At 39.2% G+C, this 18208-nt stretch overlaps 1 protein-coding gene across 2 annotated transcripts in view; it reads right to left on the bottom strand.

The window, feature by feature from the left end:
- Positions 1-1271: 1271 nt before the first annotated feature.
- Positions 1272-18208, bottom strand: part of LOC111666045 (guanine nucleotide-binding protein G(o) subunit alpha) — an 85898-nt gene continuing 68961 nt past the window's right edge. The window contains exons 8-9 of one of the 2 annotated variants that reach the window (XM_087177983.1): positions 6787-6940; positions 1272-4300 (exon numbers count right to left, since the gene is read on the bottom strand). In XM_087177983.1, coding sequence (XP_087034109.1) covers positions 4113-4300; positions 6787-6940 — 342 coding nt within the window. In that variant the 3' untranslated portion in view covers positions 1272-4112. Of the gene's footprint in view, positions 4301-6786; positions 6941-13277; positions 14513-16327; positions 16482-18208 lie in introns of those variants that run through there. The other variant, XM_023421241.2, reaches the window with a different exon arrangement.

Here is an 18208-nt window from a genome sequence, read left to right as displayed (position 1 = left end):
AAACTGATAGAAAAAGTGTGTTTGTTTGTCTTCCTGAAATATGTCAACTCACTTCATGACTTCCTCCCCCATGGGGGTCAACTGAGAGAAGTACAGGAAGCAACATGTTTGTGTGTGTGTTTGTGTGTGTGTGGGGCAGATATTTCAAACTTGAAACCATCGTTTCCACAGCCTTTCCATTTTTCATCCCTTTAAAAATTCTGTGTTCACCGGTAGTTTAGTATGTTAGCATGTGCTAATTGGCACTAAAAGAAAAGCTATTTGGGCAAAAACCAAAGTACTAGACAAATCAAAGCTTTATGATTGTGCTAGATGAAAAGTTAAGGGATCATAGGGCAGCATGAATGTGTGTACCAAATTTCATGGATATCCATCCATTGTCTGAATGTCTGAGGTTGTTAAAAGTATCTCAGCCTGGACTAAAGAGGTGGACCAACAGAGTGGCACTGCCATCCCTAGACTCCCAGTGCTAACATCTGTCTGAGTGTCTGTGAGCTAATACTGCTGCCTACGGGACCGTTGAACGACTGCTTGTAAAGCTGTAGCGTTGTTGCCACCTCTCCAATCAGGAATTAAAATTTTAGAAAGTAGTAAAATCTTACATCATAACTGACGGGAATGACGGCCAGTTTTAACCCGCAGTCACCATGACTGTAGATTAATAAGTTTACTCAAACCTTTGGTTCTCATTTGGCCCCTCTTTATTCCACGTCGTTAAAATCTAATCAGTCACTGTGGAGAAAAAGGAGACCTGTGCACTTTGAAAAATCTCAGTGCATGCAAGAGCCGTGACGGAACAACCTCTGGACAAGTTTTCTGGAGATTAAAGTGTGGTTGCGGCAGAGTTACACGGGTCAGCCTGGTACATTTTTAAAAATTGATATTTTGTGTCCTGAGATAATTAATTTTCTCCCTCTTTGATTGCTGCAGGATCAGGTTGCCTGTTTCTGCCTATTGGATGCGCCAGCTGTGAACAGTGACATTTTATCAAAATGCAATTACAAGAGATCATCAGGCCCCTTTCATTGTGTGTCACAGTGTTCATCAACAATAATCCTGAAACTCGATTCGTGTCAGATATGAAACCGATAGTGGTAGTGTCTCACATTTCTGCTGGTGAGCTATTTACAGCCTTTAAATGAAAAAAAGACTATTTTCACCATCTTCTTTAAGTTAGAGGATTTCACAAACTCTTTGTATCTTCAGTCTGACTGAATGAGCGACACGGCTCGGGAGCTGAGAGGTGAAAACACAGACACAGTGAGAAGAGGTTGGCTTTTTTGTAGTCATGAAAACAGTGGCTTTTTAATGTAAACACTACATTCGATTGGTTTTTCCAGCACGGACATCCCACATGAAATAACAACCATTCACTAAAGAGGAGTACAGGGAGAGAGAGAGAGAAAAAAAGCTGCACAGAAAAAAGCATTCACTGGGTAAAGAACAGAACATAGAGGAGGTCAAATAAAAAATAATGAAGGTAACAGGAACAGAATGCCAAAAACAGGTATATCATGTCATTATACACAGTTGTTTTCTCTTTTAAAAACTAGAACTCAAGAAGGCAAGAAAGAGAGGTCTATATAGATAGATGGGTAGATAGATTGATGAGGGGTAACATAGATTAGGTATGAATAGATAACAAATTTCCAAATCTACTTATTGTGTGTGTATGTGTGTGAGTGTGAAAAAGTGTGTGTGTGTGTGAGACGTGAGAACTGTGCTTTTCATTGTAGACCTGGAAGGTGTGTGTCAAACTGAAAAGAGACAGAGAGAAGAAGAAGTAGAAGTAGTAGAAGAAGAAAGGAGCATGACTTTATACAGCATTGATGTGTGTACATGCGGCGTCCCTAACTAGCGAACGCAGCGAGAAACGTGCTCTCCCCAAAAAAAAGTGGTTTGTTTTTTTCTGAAATAATAAAAAATAGATATTGTTATAATATTATATTTAGTCGTTCTGAGTCAGGCTAAAGTGAGGACACGGTTCTAATGCAGGGAAACAGGCAAAACGGTAAAAGGAGAAGGGGGGTGGGGCACAGTTCAGAGCATTACAACAACACGGGGTCGGTCTGAGATCGCCGCGGTTCCAAATCAGCTCGCTGTCAAACTGGAACGCTTTGCAAAACATCTTTTTATTTAAAAAAGGGAGATATAGAGAAAAATGTTCTGTAGCTACAAAGCACAAGAAAGATTATCTTTTGAGAATATTACAGGATTATCACGATCGTTGTTGTTGTCGATATTGTGGTAATACCCATGTTCATCAGTTTTTATTAATTATTGTAGTAATAAGTGTAGATTTTTTGTCCTTATTTGACTATGAATTCTACGTGTCATGGCAAGAATCCCAAAATCTACACTTCTTCTTCCAAGCCTCCCACATGACTTTTCTACCCTTCGAAACTACGACTCTCACTTTTTTTTTTTTCAGATTTGACCCCGCCCCATCCAGTTCATGAACCAGTCGCCTCTCTCCTGCAGCTGCTGCTATCCATCGTCTTAGCTCTTTTTTTGTATTTTTTTCTCATCTTTTTTATTTATCTTTTGCAATTTTTATTAGTATTTTTTTATTATTATTATTATCTGAACAGTATCGATGAGAAGCTTTTTTTTTTTTTGCTTTTTTTTCTCTTTTCTTTTTTAACTGGTCTCTTTATACAAAGGCTTGAGTATCTCATGCTATCTGTGTCAGGGCTTCAGAAGGAACAGGAGAAGAGGAGGGAGGGAGAGAAGGGTTGGCAAAAAAGATGGGGGCTTTTGACCCACCCCCGAAATCTGGGCATCATGCCAAAACAAGGCAGAACGAAAGAGAGATGGATGGAGTTGAGAGAAGTAAAGGCATGGTGGTGTGTAAATGAAGAGAGAGAGAGAGAGGAGAGAGAGAGAGAGAGAGAGAAACAGATAGGTATGTGTAGGACAGGCAATCAATCAATAAATACATTAATAAATTAATCAACCATTATCAAACCAAGAGTGAGTTTCCTTACATGGAGAACGTTAGTAGGTCTAGAGGTTATAACAGTGAGGAAGGTAGAGTTATAACGTTGTGTACTTGCTTCTAAAAGCGTAGCTATCTACAGTACAGTACCTCTGTTACATGGCACTGATAGGACGTTTAGCACATTTCCTATTGGCTCTCAGGCTCAGCCATGACCGACGGTTGGCTAATGGCCAAGGCCAAGTTCAGGATACAGGAAATCTCACTTCCTGTTGATGAAAACCGGGTCTCGAATGCAGGGAGTAAAATGATACAAGTTAATTAAAAACAAAAAATTTAGAAATTGACAACAAACATCTTGAAATGTCTTGGCTAATGTAAACAAAAGACTAATGTTAAAATCGGCGTTGTCAGTTTCAGCAGGTCTCGAGAGTTGTTTGTAAGGTTTTGGCTGACCTGTCTGGTGTTTGTTTTTGTTATTGACATTTTCACAGATTTCCGCAAAAATCGTTATTACATAATCACTACTCTAGCAAAAAAAACAAACGAAATAATAACAAATAAAGGTGTCAGGTGAGGCAAAATGTGAATAAAAATCAGTGTACAGACTTATACTCATGTAATAAATACACACATGATCAACAAAAATAAAACAGAAGTCATATTCATATTCATAATAATAAAAAAAAAAAAATCTGCAAAAAAAGTACAGGTTTTGTTTTTGTTACCAACAAAAGACACTGAGAAAGAAAAAGAGAGGAGAACAGGAACGGAGGCTTTCATCGACTTTGTTCAAGAAGTTTTCAAGGCTGCAGGGTCTCATGTTTTCTACTAAAACAAATTTGTTTGCTTGGCAGCAGGCCAAAGGACATCAGGAGGAGAAGTCGGAGCGGGAAGAGAAGAGACAAGAACTAAAAACATTATATATATATATATTTATATATACGTATGCCTATTTTTTTTTTTTAAATTATCCTCATTATTAATATGTACCTAGTTGCATTTTTCTTTCTTTTTTCTTTAAATAATCAGCAGAATCATCATCGTCATCATCACCATCATCATTTCCACAGCAGTGTCAAAGGAACAGGAACGAGGAGGGAGGAGGAGGGCAGGAAGGGCGGGAGAGAAGAGGGGACAAAGAGGGAGGATATTACGGGGCGTGTGGGCGTGCTCAGTACAAGCCACACCCTCGGAGGTTGTTGGCGATGATGATGTCGGTCACAGCATCAAACACCACCTGGATGTTTCCTGTATCCGTGGCGCAGGTCATGTGACAGTAGATTTCCTTGTTTGGAGAGCGATTCTTGCTCTCGAATTGTGCTTGGATGTAAGCTGCTGCATCCTCGTAGGTGTTGGGTCCTGGAGAGAGAGAGAGAGAGAGAGAAGAGGGACAGAGAGACACTGAGATGATACAGTTCTCATGCAACAGGGTTTTAAAAAGGGATTTAAAACACAGTATTTCTCACTAAAATCTCCTCCCATTTCTAAGGAAAACCCTCTTAAACGTGTGTGTTGTGTACATAAGGGTGTGTGCGCCCGTGTGTTCGCTGACCACCTGTGAGGGTTGCAAATTATAAAACGGATGCACCTCCTGTCTGTGCTCACTGTTCACTCATTGCTGTCGAACAATGGAGCAAAAGCTGTAAAAAGTTCATGGAGTTGGTGTCTGGCAGTTGTCTGGTTTAGCTAGCCAGCTGACACTTATGCTAATGCTAGACTAAATAAAGTTTGATATGACTGATAAGCAACGGTATTGTTGCATCCCCATGACATCTGTCCCAGCTGAGCAGGTGTGCTAATGTTAGCTGCAGTGAACAACACACAGGTCACTTCCACCATGTAGATAAGGTTGTGTATTTACATAAAAACCAGTGAAAACTGGAGCCCGCTTATGTTTATTCTATAAAGTTACAGCTTATTTACTCTTGAAGGCTACAGACCCTTTAATAAAAAATGTGTAACTTTATTTTAATTGTTAGACATATCCAAGTTTAGTCTGTCTGGAGTCCAATCTATTTTCTCAAGTGAAGAGTGGAAGTTGTGCAGCATTGTTCATTATGTTTAATATTTGGGATTTTTTTTATTTATACGCACAGTATTTACATGTTAGGCTTCTCATTTAGGAGGAAGGTAATGGAGGACATGATGAGGGACGGAGAGAGAGATGGAATATGTCGGATAGACTTACTGTGATTATCAAGGCAGTTAGCAGAAAGTCAGTAAAGCATGAGAGACAGAAGTGAATAGGATCGGCTCACAGAGCTGCGTGCCTGTGGAGACGGCAGGAGACAGCTCTCACTTGCCATCTCCTCTCCTCTGTCTTCATGGCTGACCAAGCGTGACTGTCTCCTGCTCTCTCACTCCCAAGTCCCTTCTTCTCTCTGCCACAACTACATCGGCATCTCACCTCCACATGAAATCTACTTTTTTTTTTTCCCCTCTGCTGCTCTTTTAAAGACAGTCAAGTAAATCTTCATGTAGTGCGTATCGTTCTTCAGACTGAACCGTATAACCTCAGTGCTTCAAACAGGTGACATCAAACATTTGGCTGATTTGTTTTAGCTATCTCTCCTGATAATTCAAACGGACTTGACGCTGTAAACAGCTCTGATTTAAAGTGCCACATTTCTCAGGATGGTTTATAACTCAGTGACAGTGAATGTTGGGCCCAGTCAAAAATAACTCGTCTCCTGAATCAAGCAGAGGCTAATCAGTGTCCACAAACAGGAGGGGTTTTAAAAAAGCTATTTCATTCTGGGAAATCACATTCAGATAGGATGGATGGTAGTCATTCATACTTTATATAGTATGCTTCATTCATACTGCATCATATCATTTAAACTAGTGTTTCGGTATTTTCCCCTTCCTCACACAGTATTACCTAAGTATCTTTATATCAGCTATCATGCAGTTTTAGAACTTTTTGGTTTTACAAAATCAAGCTCCTTTAAAAGGAACAGTTTGACACTTTTGGAAATAGGCTTATCTGCTTTCCTGCCAAGAGTCCGCTGAGACGATTGATTGATACCCCTCTCATGATAAATAGAAAGCTACCACCAAGCGGCCTGTTCACTTAGCTTAGCAATAACTTTACTAACTAACACGTTATATCTTGTTTGTTTTCATCTGTACAACAGAAATGCAAAAGTGAAAATCTGCTGTTTAACAGATGCTAATATGCTGGACTATTTTTGGAATTATCATTTTTACACTTGCTTATGGTTTTCGTATGAATTATAAAAACAAGATATCATGTTTTTTTTCGTGCTGGAAGGCAGATATTGTTACTTTTGGATATAATAAAGCTTGTTGTCTCCCCCTGTTTCCCATCTCTGTGTTAAGCTAAGCTAACTGGCTGCTGGCTGTCGCTTCATATCTAGAGTACAGGAATCAATCTTCTCTTCTAACTCTCGGCAAGAAAGCACGTTTCGTAGCATATTTCCAAAAATGTCAAAGTATTCCTTTAAAAGTGCATTAACTACATAATTCAAGATATAATAATATAATAATGCCCTAGTCTGAAGACGACCAGTGCTGTAAACCTGTTTGCACAGTAATTTTGACAAACCCAAAAAATGATAAACCCGTTTCTTTGTTGTGTTTTTCTCATTTTTGTACCCTAGCAAATGTCTTTCAGCTTGACCAGTCAGTTTATGGCGTATCGAGTGTTGTCCTGTGTAATTGCATTCAGTTTCACTGTTTCACAGCTTTTTGTTTTCTCGAAGAAATCAATTTTGTACACCTGTCAACTTTTGTTCCTGCTTACGTGTTTTGAGAGTTGCTATGTCTCACCACTGCACTCACAACAAAAATAAAATGTTGAAATCTTTTCTTTTTTTTTTTACCTGTGTATTCGGGGAAGCAGATGCTGAGCGCAGATTTCTTGATCTTCTCTGCAAACAGATCCTTCTTGTTGAGGAAGAGGATGATGGAGGTGTCGATGAAGAACTTGTTGTTGCAGATGGAGTCGAACAGCATCAGAGACTCGTGCATGCGATTCTGTGGCGGGAGAAGGAGGGAGAAAGAAAGGGATGAAAAAAAATGGTGAAAGAATGAGATGGAAATACAACAAATTTTCTGCACATTTACTGCCTGTGCATCTTTAATTGAATTTAGTGCAACACTCTGCATGCACATTGTGCGGTAACAAGGATGCTGACTGAGGAGGGATCTCTTTGTCTCACACTGAAATGCCAACAAGAAACAGTGGCGGTTACAAAGTGAGCCTGTTCAGGAAATATTTGTTTAATAAATAATCATTGTCGAGGAAAACACACAGAGGAGTGAGTCAGAAAAATATCATTGTATTCTTTACAATTAACACACAAACACACACACACACACACACACACACACACACACACACACACACACACACACACACACACACACAAATAATCACACGTATTAAGTTACTTATGTGGTGCTTTATTATCATTTCTCTCTCATGTATAAATACAACGTTCAATAAATTATCAAAGCAGTGACGGAGTTACAGCAGATACATTTTACTCAGTGCTCAGTAAAATACAGCAGTCTCACACACACACACATACATACACACACATACACACATTTGCTGTAGGTGATCTGTACATTATAGACAGGTGTTGGTTGGTACTGACGCAGAGTGAACAGACGGGTTAAATGGACATTGAAAGCTAAAACAGATGCAGCAGTGAGAGCATGAGTGCAGGAACATTTACCAGTTTATTCTCCGCCTCTTTAATTCTACCCAAGTTCATTATGGTCATGTGCCCTGCGGCTTTCTGATTTCTCTCCCAGTCCAGCGGTAGAGTGGGGATCTCCCTGACTTTGCAGGGGCTTAAGTGCTCATTTCATCGGTCGGCAAAGTTGAGTGGGAACAGAACATATTTTAAGATGACCCAAAAGCATTTGCAGGCAAAACTCAAGTTTCTAAATTTAGCATAAATAAGGCAACAAAAAGACACCACAAGAGCTCATTTAAATCTTAAATAGGAAGCATTTGACACTAAATTTTGGATTGAAATTCAGTCTGAATAGTTCTTCATTTGGCTGCCATTGTGACATTTCAACAGCTTTTTTATGTTGCTAAGGTTTTGACTTGGCACAAGGTGCTCACGTTGCTTTTGTAATACCACCTGCAGCCCAGAGAAGCAGGACCTTTGTTATCTGAATGGACCACTGATTGTATTATCCACACCAGGGCCAGCCACTGAAAAAACAAACAAAAAAAAACCCCCCCACACACAGTACTACCCATAAACCCTTCCAAGCTCCCTCTCCTCAGACTACATTACCCACAAATCCCTCCTTCACTGCAGCATATGGGAATCCATAATTTATTGTTGGGACTGATGCAAGACATAAACTACATTACCCACTATCCTCTTGGCCTCGCCTGTTGATGTGATTTCGCACTGGTTGTTTGGGGTTTATTGGTAATTCATCAGGAGTAGGGTCAAGCACAAACACATATATACTGTGTACACACACACACACACACACACACACACACACACACACACACACACACACACACACACACACACACAGTGATCTGCTCATAGTTCTTCTCCGTGGAAGAATCAATCCTGTCTTCACCTTACAAAACACTCATAGCTTTAGAGCCTCAGTGTCGCAGGGAGAGGCGGGCGGAGTGGATCAGAGAGAGAAGGACAAGAGGTTTAGGTCTAAGAAACAAAGACACAGATGAGACACAGTTCCACTTGTGAAGGACCACATCTTTCTCGGTTTGTGTGTCTGTCTTTCTCTTGAAAAGACCAAAGTGGCTTCAAAAGGATGAAGCACAAGTAGAGCTCGTAATCAAGCTGCTGCCCTGTATATTCTCCCCCGATAAGAAAGGTTTGTTTTATTTAGTTTCAGAATTAATTTCAATTGCGATGGGCATGCTTTTGTCCAATTTCAACATATCACATACACTTTAAAGTCTCTAAGATCATGCTGGTGTGTTTCAGATTTGTTAAAACCTCATCTCACCAACATTTAAAATGGCAGTTCCAATACAAGTGCTATGATTAGTGGCCTGACAAGTTTTGTCTAAAGTTTAACTTTGTTGAACCCTGACACGCAAATTTAAGGGAATGAAAAGCCAAAATGGAGGAATCTATCATAACTTATTAATTTTATTTTTTACCTCTGGTGAAACATAAACTGCCCTAAAAAATAGACACAAGACAAGAGCTGATAATTCAAGTACATCTCTTGAATTAACTGTAGGAACCTATTGTCTTGTTAGTGACCAGGCTCAAAAGCTTAATAACTAACAGTACATCTTTAATCTGTTTTTATTCTAGGCTTCTACGTGTTTTTATAAAACTTAAATCATTTTGTAACTTGTTTGAGTTAGGCACTTAAAGGTTTGACACACAATGTTAATGACTTTTTGACAAGAGTAAAAGTAAAACATGATGCTCACAGTGTGATAGACTGAAATCAAAAGCTGGCTGAAAGGTTGGAAACATTTCAGTATTATTTAAGTAAACTCTGTGGGATTTGTAGCAGCTGATTTAGATTTGCAAAAACACAGTTATGGTCCTTTAAATTCAATTCCTTGCTAATGTTGCAAAAATATTCGAGTGTTGTTACATATTGCGAATAAACTGAAGGTTAATTCACTTTTAAATGCATCTGATATCACTAAATCTGACTGATTTAGTTTGCCACTGAAGAACGTGTACAACAGAATCATGGATACGTCTTGCTCTGTGCACTGCCCGAGGTTAACACAGGCATGAAAGAAGTTGGAAGACAAAGCGACGAAAAGTGTGCTGCTGTTACCACCCTGAGGGCAAATAAATCATCTGAATGTGAATTGGAGCTTGCTAAATTAGTGTGAATGGAAATTTCACCGGCCTGCTGCTCTACAGCTTGTGTCTACTGCTGGCTGCCCTTTGGGCAAGGGCCATATCCAAAAAACTATTTAAACGGGTGTCTAATTTTAATCATAACAGAAATGTGTGTGTACTGTCCTGCATTCTGTGAGGATGATGCTAAACAAATGAAATCAAACCCATGTTACTGGAAAATCCTGTTATTAAACTGCACAAGCGCGGATTTCTACTATTACACAAATTAAAATGTATATACAGTATAATGTACGTATGTATAGTGAATAGTTTGTTTTTATCTTTTCTGAGTACTGCATTTGAAAGAACCTCCAAATGTAAACATTAGGCACAGATGATCATTGTTTTCATCACGTCAGTGTAAGATATTTCAAACAAAGCTGGACACATGCTTATGTGCAGTTGTATACAAAAAGGAGGGAAGCTTCTACTGATAGGGGGGAGTAGAGAAGTAATTAGTCAATTAATAGAAATGGAAAAACTCATCATTTTTGCATTAATTTGAGACCAAATACTTTTGATGTTTTCTGCATATTTTACATCATATCTTCCTGAAAACAACAATGAAGCAGTTAATGCAGCACGATCACTTTACTTTCATGTCGAGTAATAAATCTAATAAATCAGAGGAGAAACTAATAAACTAAATGCCTTAAGCACCAGTGGCAGCAGGTTTCTTGTTTGGCAAGAGAACCAAAAAACATCTGAGGCCGGTTGGATACGGTGGTATTATTTGGCACTGGCAAGTAAGGTGTTGTGACATTTTAAAGTCCCATGGGCATGTTTGTGTCTTCAGTGCATGTGTATGCACGTGTGTGCGTGTGTCTAGGGCCTGTCTGTGTGGAAAGGGTAGACAGGTGCCTTCTGGGTAATTAATCCACAGATACTGACTCCACCACAACACCCATGGGCTGATATTGTCTCTCACACAAGATATACACACACATGCATGCACGTACGCACACACAGTTACCTTTCCTGTACTATTAACAGACACACATGTAGGTAACTATATACAATCTGTAAACACACACACACACACACACACACACACACACACACACACACACACACACACACACGCAAAGCAGGCTGATCAACAGCCTTAGGCAGCTTTCTGTCGCTAATTAGGAAATGTTGGCACAGATGTGTTAGGAAGAGCTGATGACGTCATCTACCTGTCTAAAAAATAAAAAATCGCAGCTCTGGCAGAGGGAGGAGACAAACCCTCGCTGTTTGAGTATGAGGGGAAGAGAGAAATAAAGCAAACACCTTGCTCATGAATAAATAAAGAAGCTCTCCACCTCTGTTTGCCAGGGAGCACTCACACCTGCAACGCTATAAACACACTCAGTTCAGTCAATTCAACAAAGTCCCACAGACAAGAAGAGCTCAATTTCTATACAATGCTGTAAACTTCTGCTTATAAAGAGAGGAGGAAGGAGATGATGATATTTTCCTGGTATTACATGCGTCTTTCTGGTTTTAATACCAAAACTCAAATTCACGCTCCTACAAATAGCACATATCAATCTTCATTTCAGCTAAACTGTGCACTACATCAAACCTCAATCCTACAGCAGCTCTGGGATGTCTACCCACCACCAGAAATGGACCTCATTTAGCAAAAAGGGAAACATCAGGGCTAAAACAATAGTCACAAGGTTGACAATTCTTGTCCCAGAGGACCGTGTGTACTCACCACCACACAATCTTTCAAAGCTCACCTCTGGTTTATTAAGGCAGAGTGGTGGGCAACAGGGATATGACACTGCACAGCCCAACACAATGGATGCAGCCCTGCGGCCGTATAAAATCAATGCTTCCATTGAAGCATTATCTGGGAATTGTCTGGTTGAGTCAGCACACTATCTCTTGTACCTCTTTGTTTAAAGTGAACAGGTGATGGCAACCTCGTTCTCACACAAATAGCAACTTCCTTGCTAAATGTGAATTTAACTTAAAGGGGAAAAAAACAGAAACAAAAAGAAAATGTTCACATTTTCTCTTCTAAATCTGATCAAAAGTACAATTTTCAATTTTCCCCGTGAGTGAAATTCATCCAAGACTAAAACAAATGGGCTGTGGAATAACAACACTGACACAAAATGACACTATTCAGTAGTAGTAGTTCTGAAACCACAAAATCTAATTCTTATATTCTAATCGTGGTTATAGAATATCTCAAATTACTCTTATGGCAAGAGTTTTAAATTGTAGAAATTTGAGAATCCCAGTCAAAACTGACACATTACTTCTTTGTAGCTGTCTGCCACAGTTTCTTTTTTTTTGTGTGATACTACCATGACCAAAGTCAGAACTGTTCAAATCCTTCACATAGGGGCTTTAAGGTGGGAATATTGGGCTTTAAAAATATGAAGTGGTCTACAAACAACAAAACACTAGAGACCCTCTTCCGACGGGATCACATCAGCCGTGACGCGTTCTGACCCATGAGTACTCAGTAGTCATTATTACATTATTACTACATTGTTGCATGACTACTCAGTATTTATGGGTCAGATCACAACTGTTGTTGAACTCGGCCTTCATTTTAATCTCAACTACACTCCTGTGAATTTTTGTGACTGTATCTTGCAAAATCTGTCCAGACATATAAACACCTGCCAAAACATTTAACCACCTCTGTGGTAGTTCCCGCCACAGTAGGTTTCTCCAGGACCCCACACCCACACCCACACCCACACCCCCACACACACACACACACACACACACACACACACACACACCTCAAAAGGTGAAAACAATACCAGCCACACGCTATCATAGCTGGTAAGAAAAAAAAAGACGTGACTTCAAACTGAAAAATAAGTGAGAGTCATGTTTCATAACCAAGATTATTTCTGGTCTAATTACATTTAGTATTCTGAACAATCCTCTCCCCCCTGAAAATCCCTCTGCTCCCGCAGGTTTTCAGTGAGAGAAGCTTTGCTATATTGAAGTTGACGTGAGGCTCTTATGATCCTACATGTTTCTCCGAGGCCTTTGAGGGTAGGATAAGATGAATGGACACGGTACCATTAATTAGTCCTATTTGTTAAATCCAGAACTCACAAAGGCATCACACTGTTTAATATGGAACTCTGTACAGGCCAATATCAAATAAATAAATTCAGTATATACAATAAAAATACATTATGAACTTAATAATCATATGAAAAAGTGCAAAATTCAATGTAAAATTACTTAATTATGGTTCATTCTTATTTAATTATAGCAATTTCAAAATGTACCTTTTAACAAGTTTCTTCTTATTTCAGGGAAACATTAAAATAAATATTTTAAATGAACTGTTAAACTGTTACTGTGAAAACACATTATTATGATCATTATAATGAGTTCGATTTTAATTTAACTTCATAATGATGAGTTCATCTGTTTTTTTCAGTATTTATATATTATGGTTTTGGTTCATTGCGTCTTTTATTTATGTATGCATTTATGTATTTATTTAAGATTAGCCGTTTTGAAGTTCCACAGTTTAATGGGCATGGCTAAATGCAACAGTCTGACACTATGCAGTGTACCACAAACATCAGAGGAATGAATATCACAACACGGCATGAGCGAAGTTGTTTTTTGCAGAAATATAGGGAGAGAGAGGGGGGGGGTATGACATGCAACAAAGGTCCCCAGCTGGAATTTAAATTGTGACATCACAGTTGTATAGTATGTGCCCTAACCCCTTGGCCGCCAGAGTGCCCCTGACATACAGGGGCTAATGTCTCATATACATAATTAACTCTTAAGAACACCTCTCTGAACTGAACTGAGAGTGAACTGAACTTCTGATTAGGACTTGTTCAATGACATCGTTTAAAGCAGTTTCACATTGGCCCTTCATGTACCTAACTAACTAAAATATAAGATATCAGAATGACAACTGAAATTTTAAAAATAATGAGAAATACCTCACAATTTCATTTTTGAGGACTACTCCTGGATCTCTTAGAGGGGTGCACTTAGACTGCATATCATCTAGGTCAATGAGTAAGGCACTGCTATATGTACAAATAAGTCTCAGGAACCTTGTGTCCCAGAGGAGTTAACTGTAGGTATTGTGCAAAATATCTGCAGCACACCAGCAACAGATCTGGAGTTTAGTTACAATCAAACACAAAACGTACAGTGTACCTGGAATGTGCTTGTGGTGCTTTGCTAGGAACTGACATGATGAATGAAAAAAGGCAAATAGATTAAATGACATCTCAACCAACCAATCAATTCATTAATTAAGAATCAGGTTGAACCAATGATCAGCCTTATGGTTAAGCAGTAATGATGACATCATGACCACAACTCATACCCCATATTTGACACAATGACACATGAGCCACACAACCTATGTGGTATACCACAATAGTTGTGTGATAGATACCACATACATATATCACATAGGTTGTGTGGCATATACCACATAGGTACCAAATGTATTTACCCACGTAGGTACCACATGGGTAAATACACGTCAAACGCCCATCTTGCATAATGGCTAACATTTAATAGCATCATCAGTAAAGGCCACAGCCCCGCAGGTTATTCGCTATGATGACATCAGTAACAGCATCAAAAACAAACTGGATGTTGTTGGTGTCTGTAGCGCAGGTCACGTGGGAGTAGACCTCCTTGTTGGGCGACTTGTTCTTGCTCTCGTAGTGAGACTTAATGTAGGCTATTCCTTCCAGGTAAGTGTCTGGACCTAAGGAGAGAGATGACATATAGTGGGAGTTAGGTGAAGGCTTAAAAGCTGTTGTCATCTGAACCTTTGTATCAGTGGGCTGTACCTCATTTTCTGCATCAGCGGGATTTTTCTGATATTTTCTGAAAACATAACCTTTGACTTTGGAGCTCAGCACACATTCTGCTGAATATGTTACTCTGTGTTGTACGGAGGGTTGTGCTTACCGCTAGCTAAAAAAATATATAATACATCGACAACTTCCTCGGACAAAATGGAAAAGGTGGTTTTGTGCAGACAAATTAAATGTAATGGAAAATCTTGATAGCGTTGGCAAAAGCTGCCAGTTTCTGAGTATTACCGATGTATTATAGTCTTTATAGAGCAACAGAACAAGACTGTGACAGAGGGATGAAGGACAAAAGGGATGGAACCATTATTCATACTGTATATTGATTAATTTTTCAGCAGTGACAGATCTACTATGTGCCCATTTAGCTCAAGTCAATTATGAACTGTAAAAATTAGTTCTGCTGTAATGCAAGAATTTGGCATGCGGTGGCTTTAACCAAGAGCTTTACTTTGTTATAATGCTTTTGGAACGAGTAAGATCACAGTGATTGGAGTAATTTGTGTTGGAAGTGTCACTAACATCTATCTGGGTCTCAGCTATTAGCAGCACTGTGGTTTGTCTGGCTGCTTCATCAGAATAGGAAATAGAGTTCTGCTATGTAAAAGGACGACAGGACGAAAAAAAGAGGAGAGGAAACAGGTTTGGAATTCTAATTTTCTCTTTCTCACAGTCTTGCTGTTTTGGTCTCTCCCCATGTTGCTTTCCCACACTCTTGAGCTGTCTATTCTTTTTTCTTTTCTCACACTCTTGCTTTCTCTGTCTCTGTGGCGTTCTCACGTTCTATTGTTTCTCGTCTCTCAGTTCCTCTCGTCTCTCTTACACTCAAGCTCCTCTTGTAACACTCCTGATTTCATTCACTGTTTCACTCGTTGTACTTGTTTGACTCTCATTTTTGTTTTGTTCCACAGTCTGAGCCTATCTGCTCTGCCTTCTAATCTTTGGGTTCCCACCCTGTGTATTGTCCTCCTCTCCATTTCTACTTCGGTAAACAGCTATCTGCAGATATCAGCCTAATGTCAAGAATCACACAGACCTTTCTGCTCTATCTCTGCTGAAACTGATTATAAATGTGGATGTATGAGCTGTACTTTGTTGTAGCTTCTGTCCTGAGTTGGAGGTACAAATACTACATCCATATTTACAATTAAGGCATTTTTGGGGCCATTATAAGTCATTTAATTGAGTCATTCAAGAGAGAGAGAAAATTTAAATACATATTTTTTGTTTGTTTACACGTATGCATAAATCAACCTGATGAATGCTCTGTGGAGCCATATTGAGCCACATTTGGACAAACAGCGACTCGACATGAGACACGATGCCTCTCAAACAGCTGCATTGTTGTCAAGTGGGAACACTTAAAGAAACACCACTTCAACTTTGAATGGTGCAGTTATTTGAATATGCATGTAGTGTGTAGTATTATCCAGATATCACGGAGATCAGCTCAAAGGCTGAGGCTACGTGACTACAGAGCAGACAGGCATCAGACTGGATCGCCCCTACATTTTCAGGAGCTGGTTTTAGTGTTAAAATGCTTGGTCAGTAAGTCTTAAAATTAGGACTGTTTGTCTTATCTTAATGTTTTGGAAGTGCTGTGTGGAGGGAGCTTCACCTCAGCTGCCACAGTACCTCCTAATGTCCACATAAATATATACAGAATATATTAATGAACATTCACTCTGAAGTATATAGATATGTACCAGTGTATTCGGGGAAGCAGATGGACAGTGGTGACTTGCTGATCTTGCTTTCAAAGAGGTCCTTCTTGTTCAGGAAGAGGATGATGGAGGTGTCCTTAAACCACTTGTTGTTACAGATGGAGTCAAAGAGCTTCAGAGACTCGTGCATGCGGTTCTGTAGGAGACATTAGCACGGGCTGAATGGGCTTCAAAACATACTCTCATGCATTCTCACAGACACATACTGCAGATTCTTACATGAATGAAATGTAAATGTGTTCAGAAAACACATGCACACTCCTGCACACGAGTAATCAAGATCACACATACCAAGTACACACTATCGAAACAGAGAGAGGAACCTTGAAAAATAAAAAACAAAAGAGCAGAGCAGAAGTACTGAGGGGTTCCTCTCGTCTATCGACACTGTTCTGCTGCGGCGTGTTGAGCATATATTTGTCTGTGTGTGTTGATCACCATATAGGTAAAAGGAATTATTAGTAAGCTGCTTGCTGCCAAAGAGTTAAACAAAGCCATGCACTTTTAGCTTGTTAGCTGTGAGCTACTGTTTGCTCTAACTGTAGCACACTGAAAAAGTGATCACTTAAAAAGTACCCTGTGGAGTTTTTGACCACTGGGGGCACTGTAATGTTTTCTTTGCATTGCATGTTCAGCATTTTTGCCAACTGCAGAAAGCAGCAACAGTTTGTGGAAACTATGAATTAAAAGGTAGCAGTGTACCAGTAAAGGAGGAGCGGCAGAAGAAGAAAACCGATGTCAATGTAGCACATTCAAATTAAAAGCTTCGAAAGTGTTTTCTAAGGTGATTAACTGATGTAATTGAACTCACTCAAACTTTTAGGCCAGATACGCACATAGTAAACAAGATGTAAAAAATGCTGTTTACAAAGAAAACTCCACAGGGTTATTAAAGAATAAATACTATATTAAAAACAAGATATTAGGCATAGATTTAAATACTCTTGAGTTCTAAAATGAAGCTAAAATGGTTACAAAGCATGAAAACTATCCTTAATACATTAAAGATTAAATTAATTTAAGTATTTTATTTTTTTTCATCATTAGGCACTTCTTCATGTTAGTAGTTCATGTTTTTTTCCACTGAACCACTGGCTCCCTAGGTTGAGTTGTAAACACTGCTTTGTTAAAAAATGTGCTTTATAAATCATTCCATCTTTGCTATTTCTCACCAGAATCCAATGTTGTGTTCGCTGATGAAATCTGTAGAAAAGCAAACTGGCTGATGGCATTACGTTTTAATGCTCATGCAAAACAAAAATCAAGAAACCTAGTCGTGCTGCATGGAAGTGCCTAATGAAGAAAACAGATAAGACTTAGATTCATTTAAAGAATGAGTTGAAAGCAGTTTCTCTCTGGTTATGATCCTTTGTTGCCAATGAAGAATATATGATTGATGGGGCCCATCAACCAATCAGATTAGTGGAAAAACAGAAATGTAGCAAATTACTGCAGATTTAGGTAACGCAGCCTCACAGAGGAATGGCAGAAGGCAGGAGGTTTGAATAGTTAACAGTAATTTAGAGGAAGAACTTCACGATCAGACAGAAAGAACACACAGACACACAGAAGTCGATAGCTAGAGAGCTAGATAGATAGCTAGAGAGCTAGATAGATAGATAGATAGATAGATAGATAGATAGATAGATAGATAGATAGATAGATAGATAGGGATTCGTGGGTTCACAAACAAAAAGAGGCACTGCTTTCAACTCTTGGTGGGTGTATCAACCTATCAGGAGGTTTCATACCTTTCTGTGCGTGGAACATCTGTAGAAGATCTTACTGCTGATTGGTTAGAGAGGACAGTCGATGGCGAGAGTGACAGGAGGAGTGGAAGGAGCCAGAGATGCTGCAGGGCGG

This window comes from Seriola lalandi, unplaced genomic scaffold (assembly GCF_002814215.2).
Source record: "Seriola lalandi dorsalis isolate HSWRI2012SDOR001 ecotype SW California unplaced genomic scaffold, Sedor1 jcf7180002054671, whole genome shotgun sequence".
In the NCBI taxonomy this organism is placed as follows: domain Eukaryota; kingdom Metazoa; phylum Chordata; class Actinopteri; order Carangiformes; family Carangidae; genus Seriola; species Seriola lalandi.
Note: the sequence above shows the minus strand (reverse complement) of the source record. Positions and strands in the feature narration are given on the sequence as shown.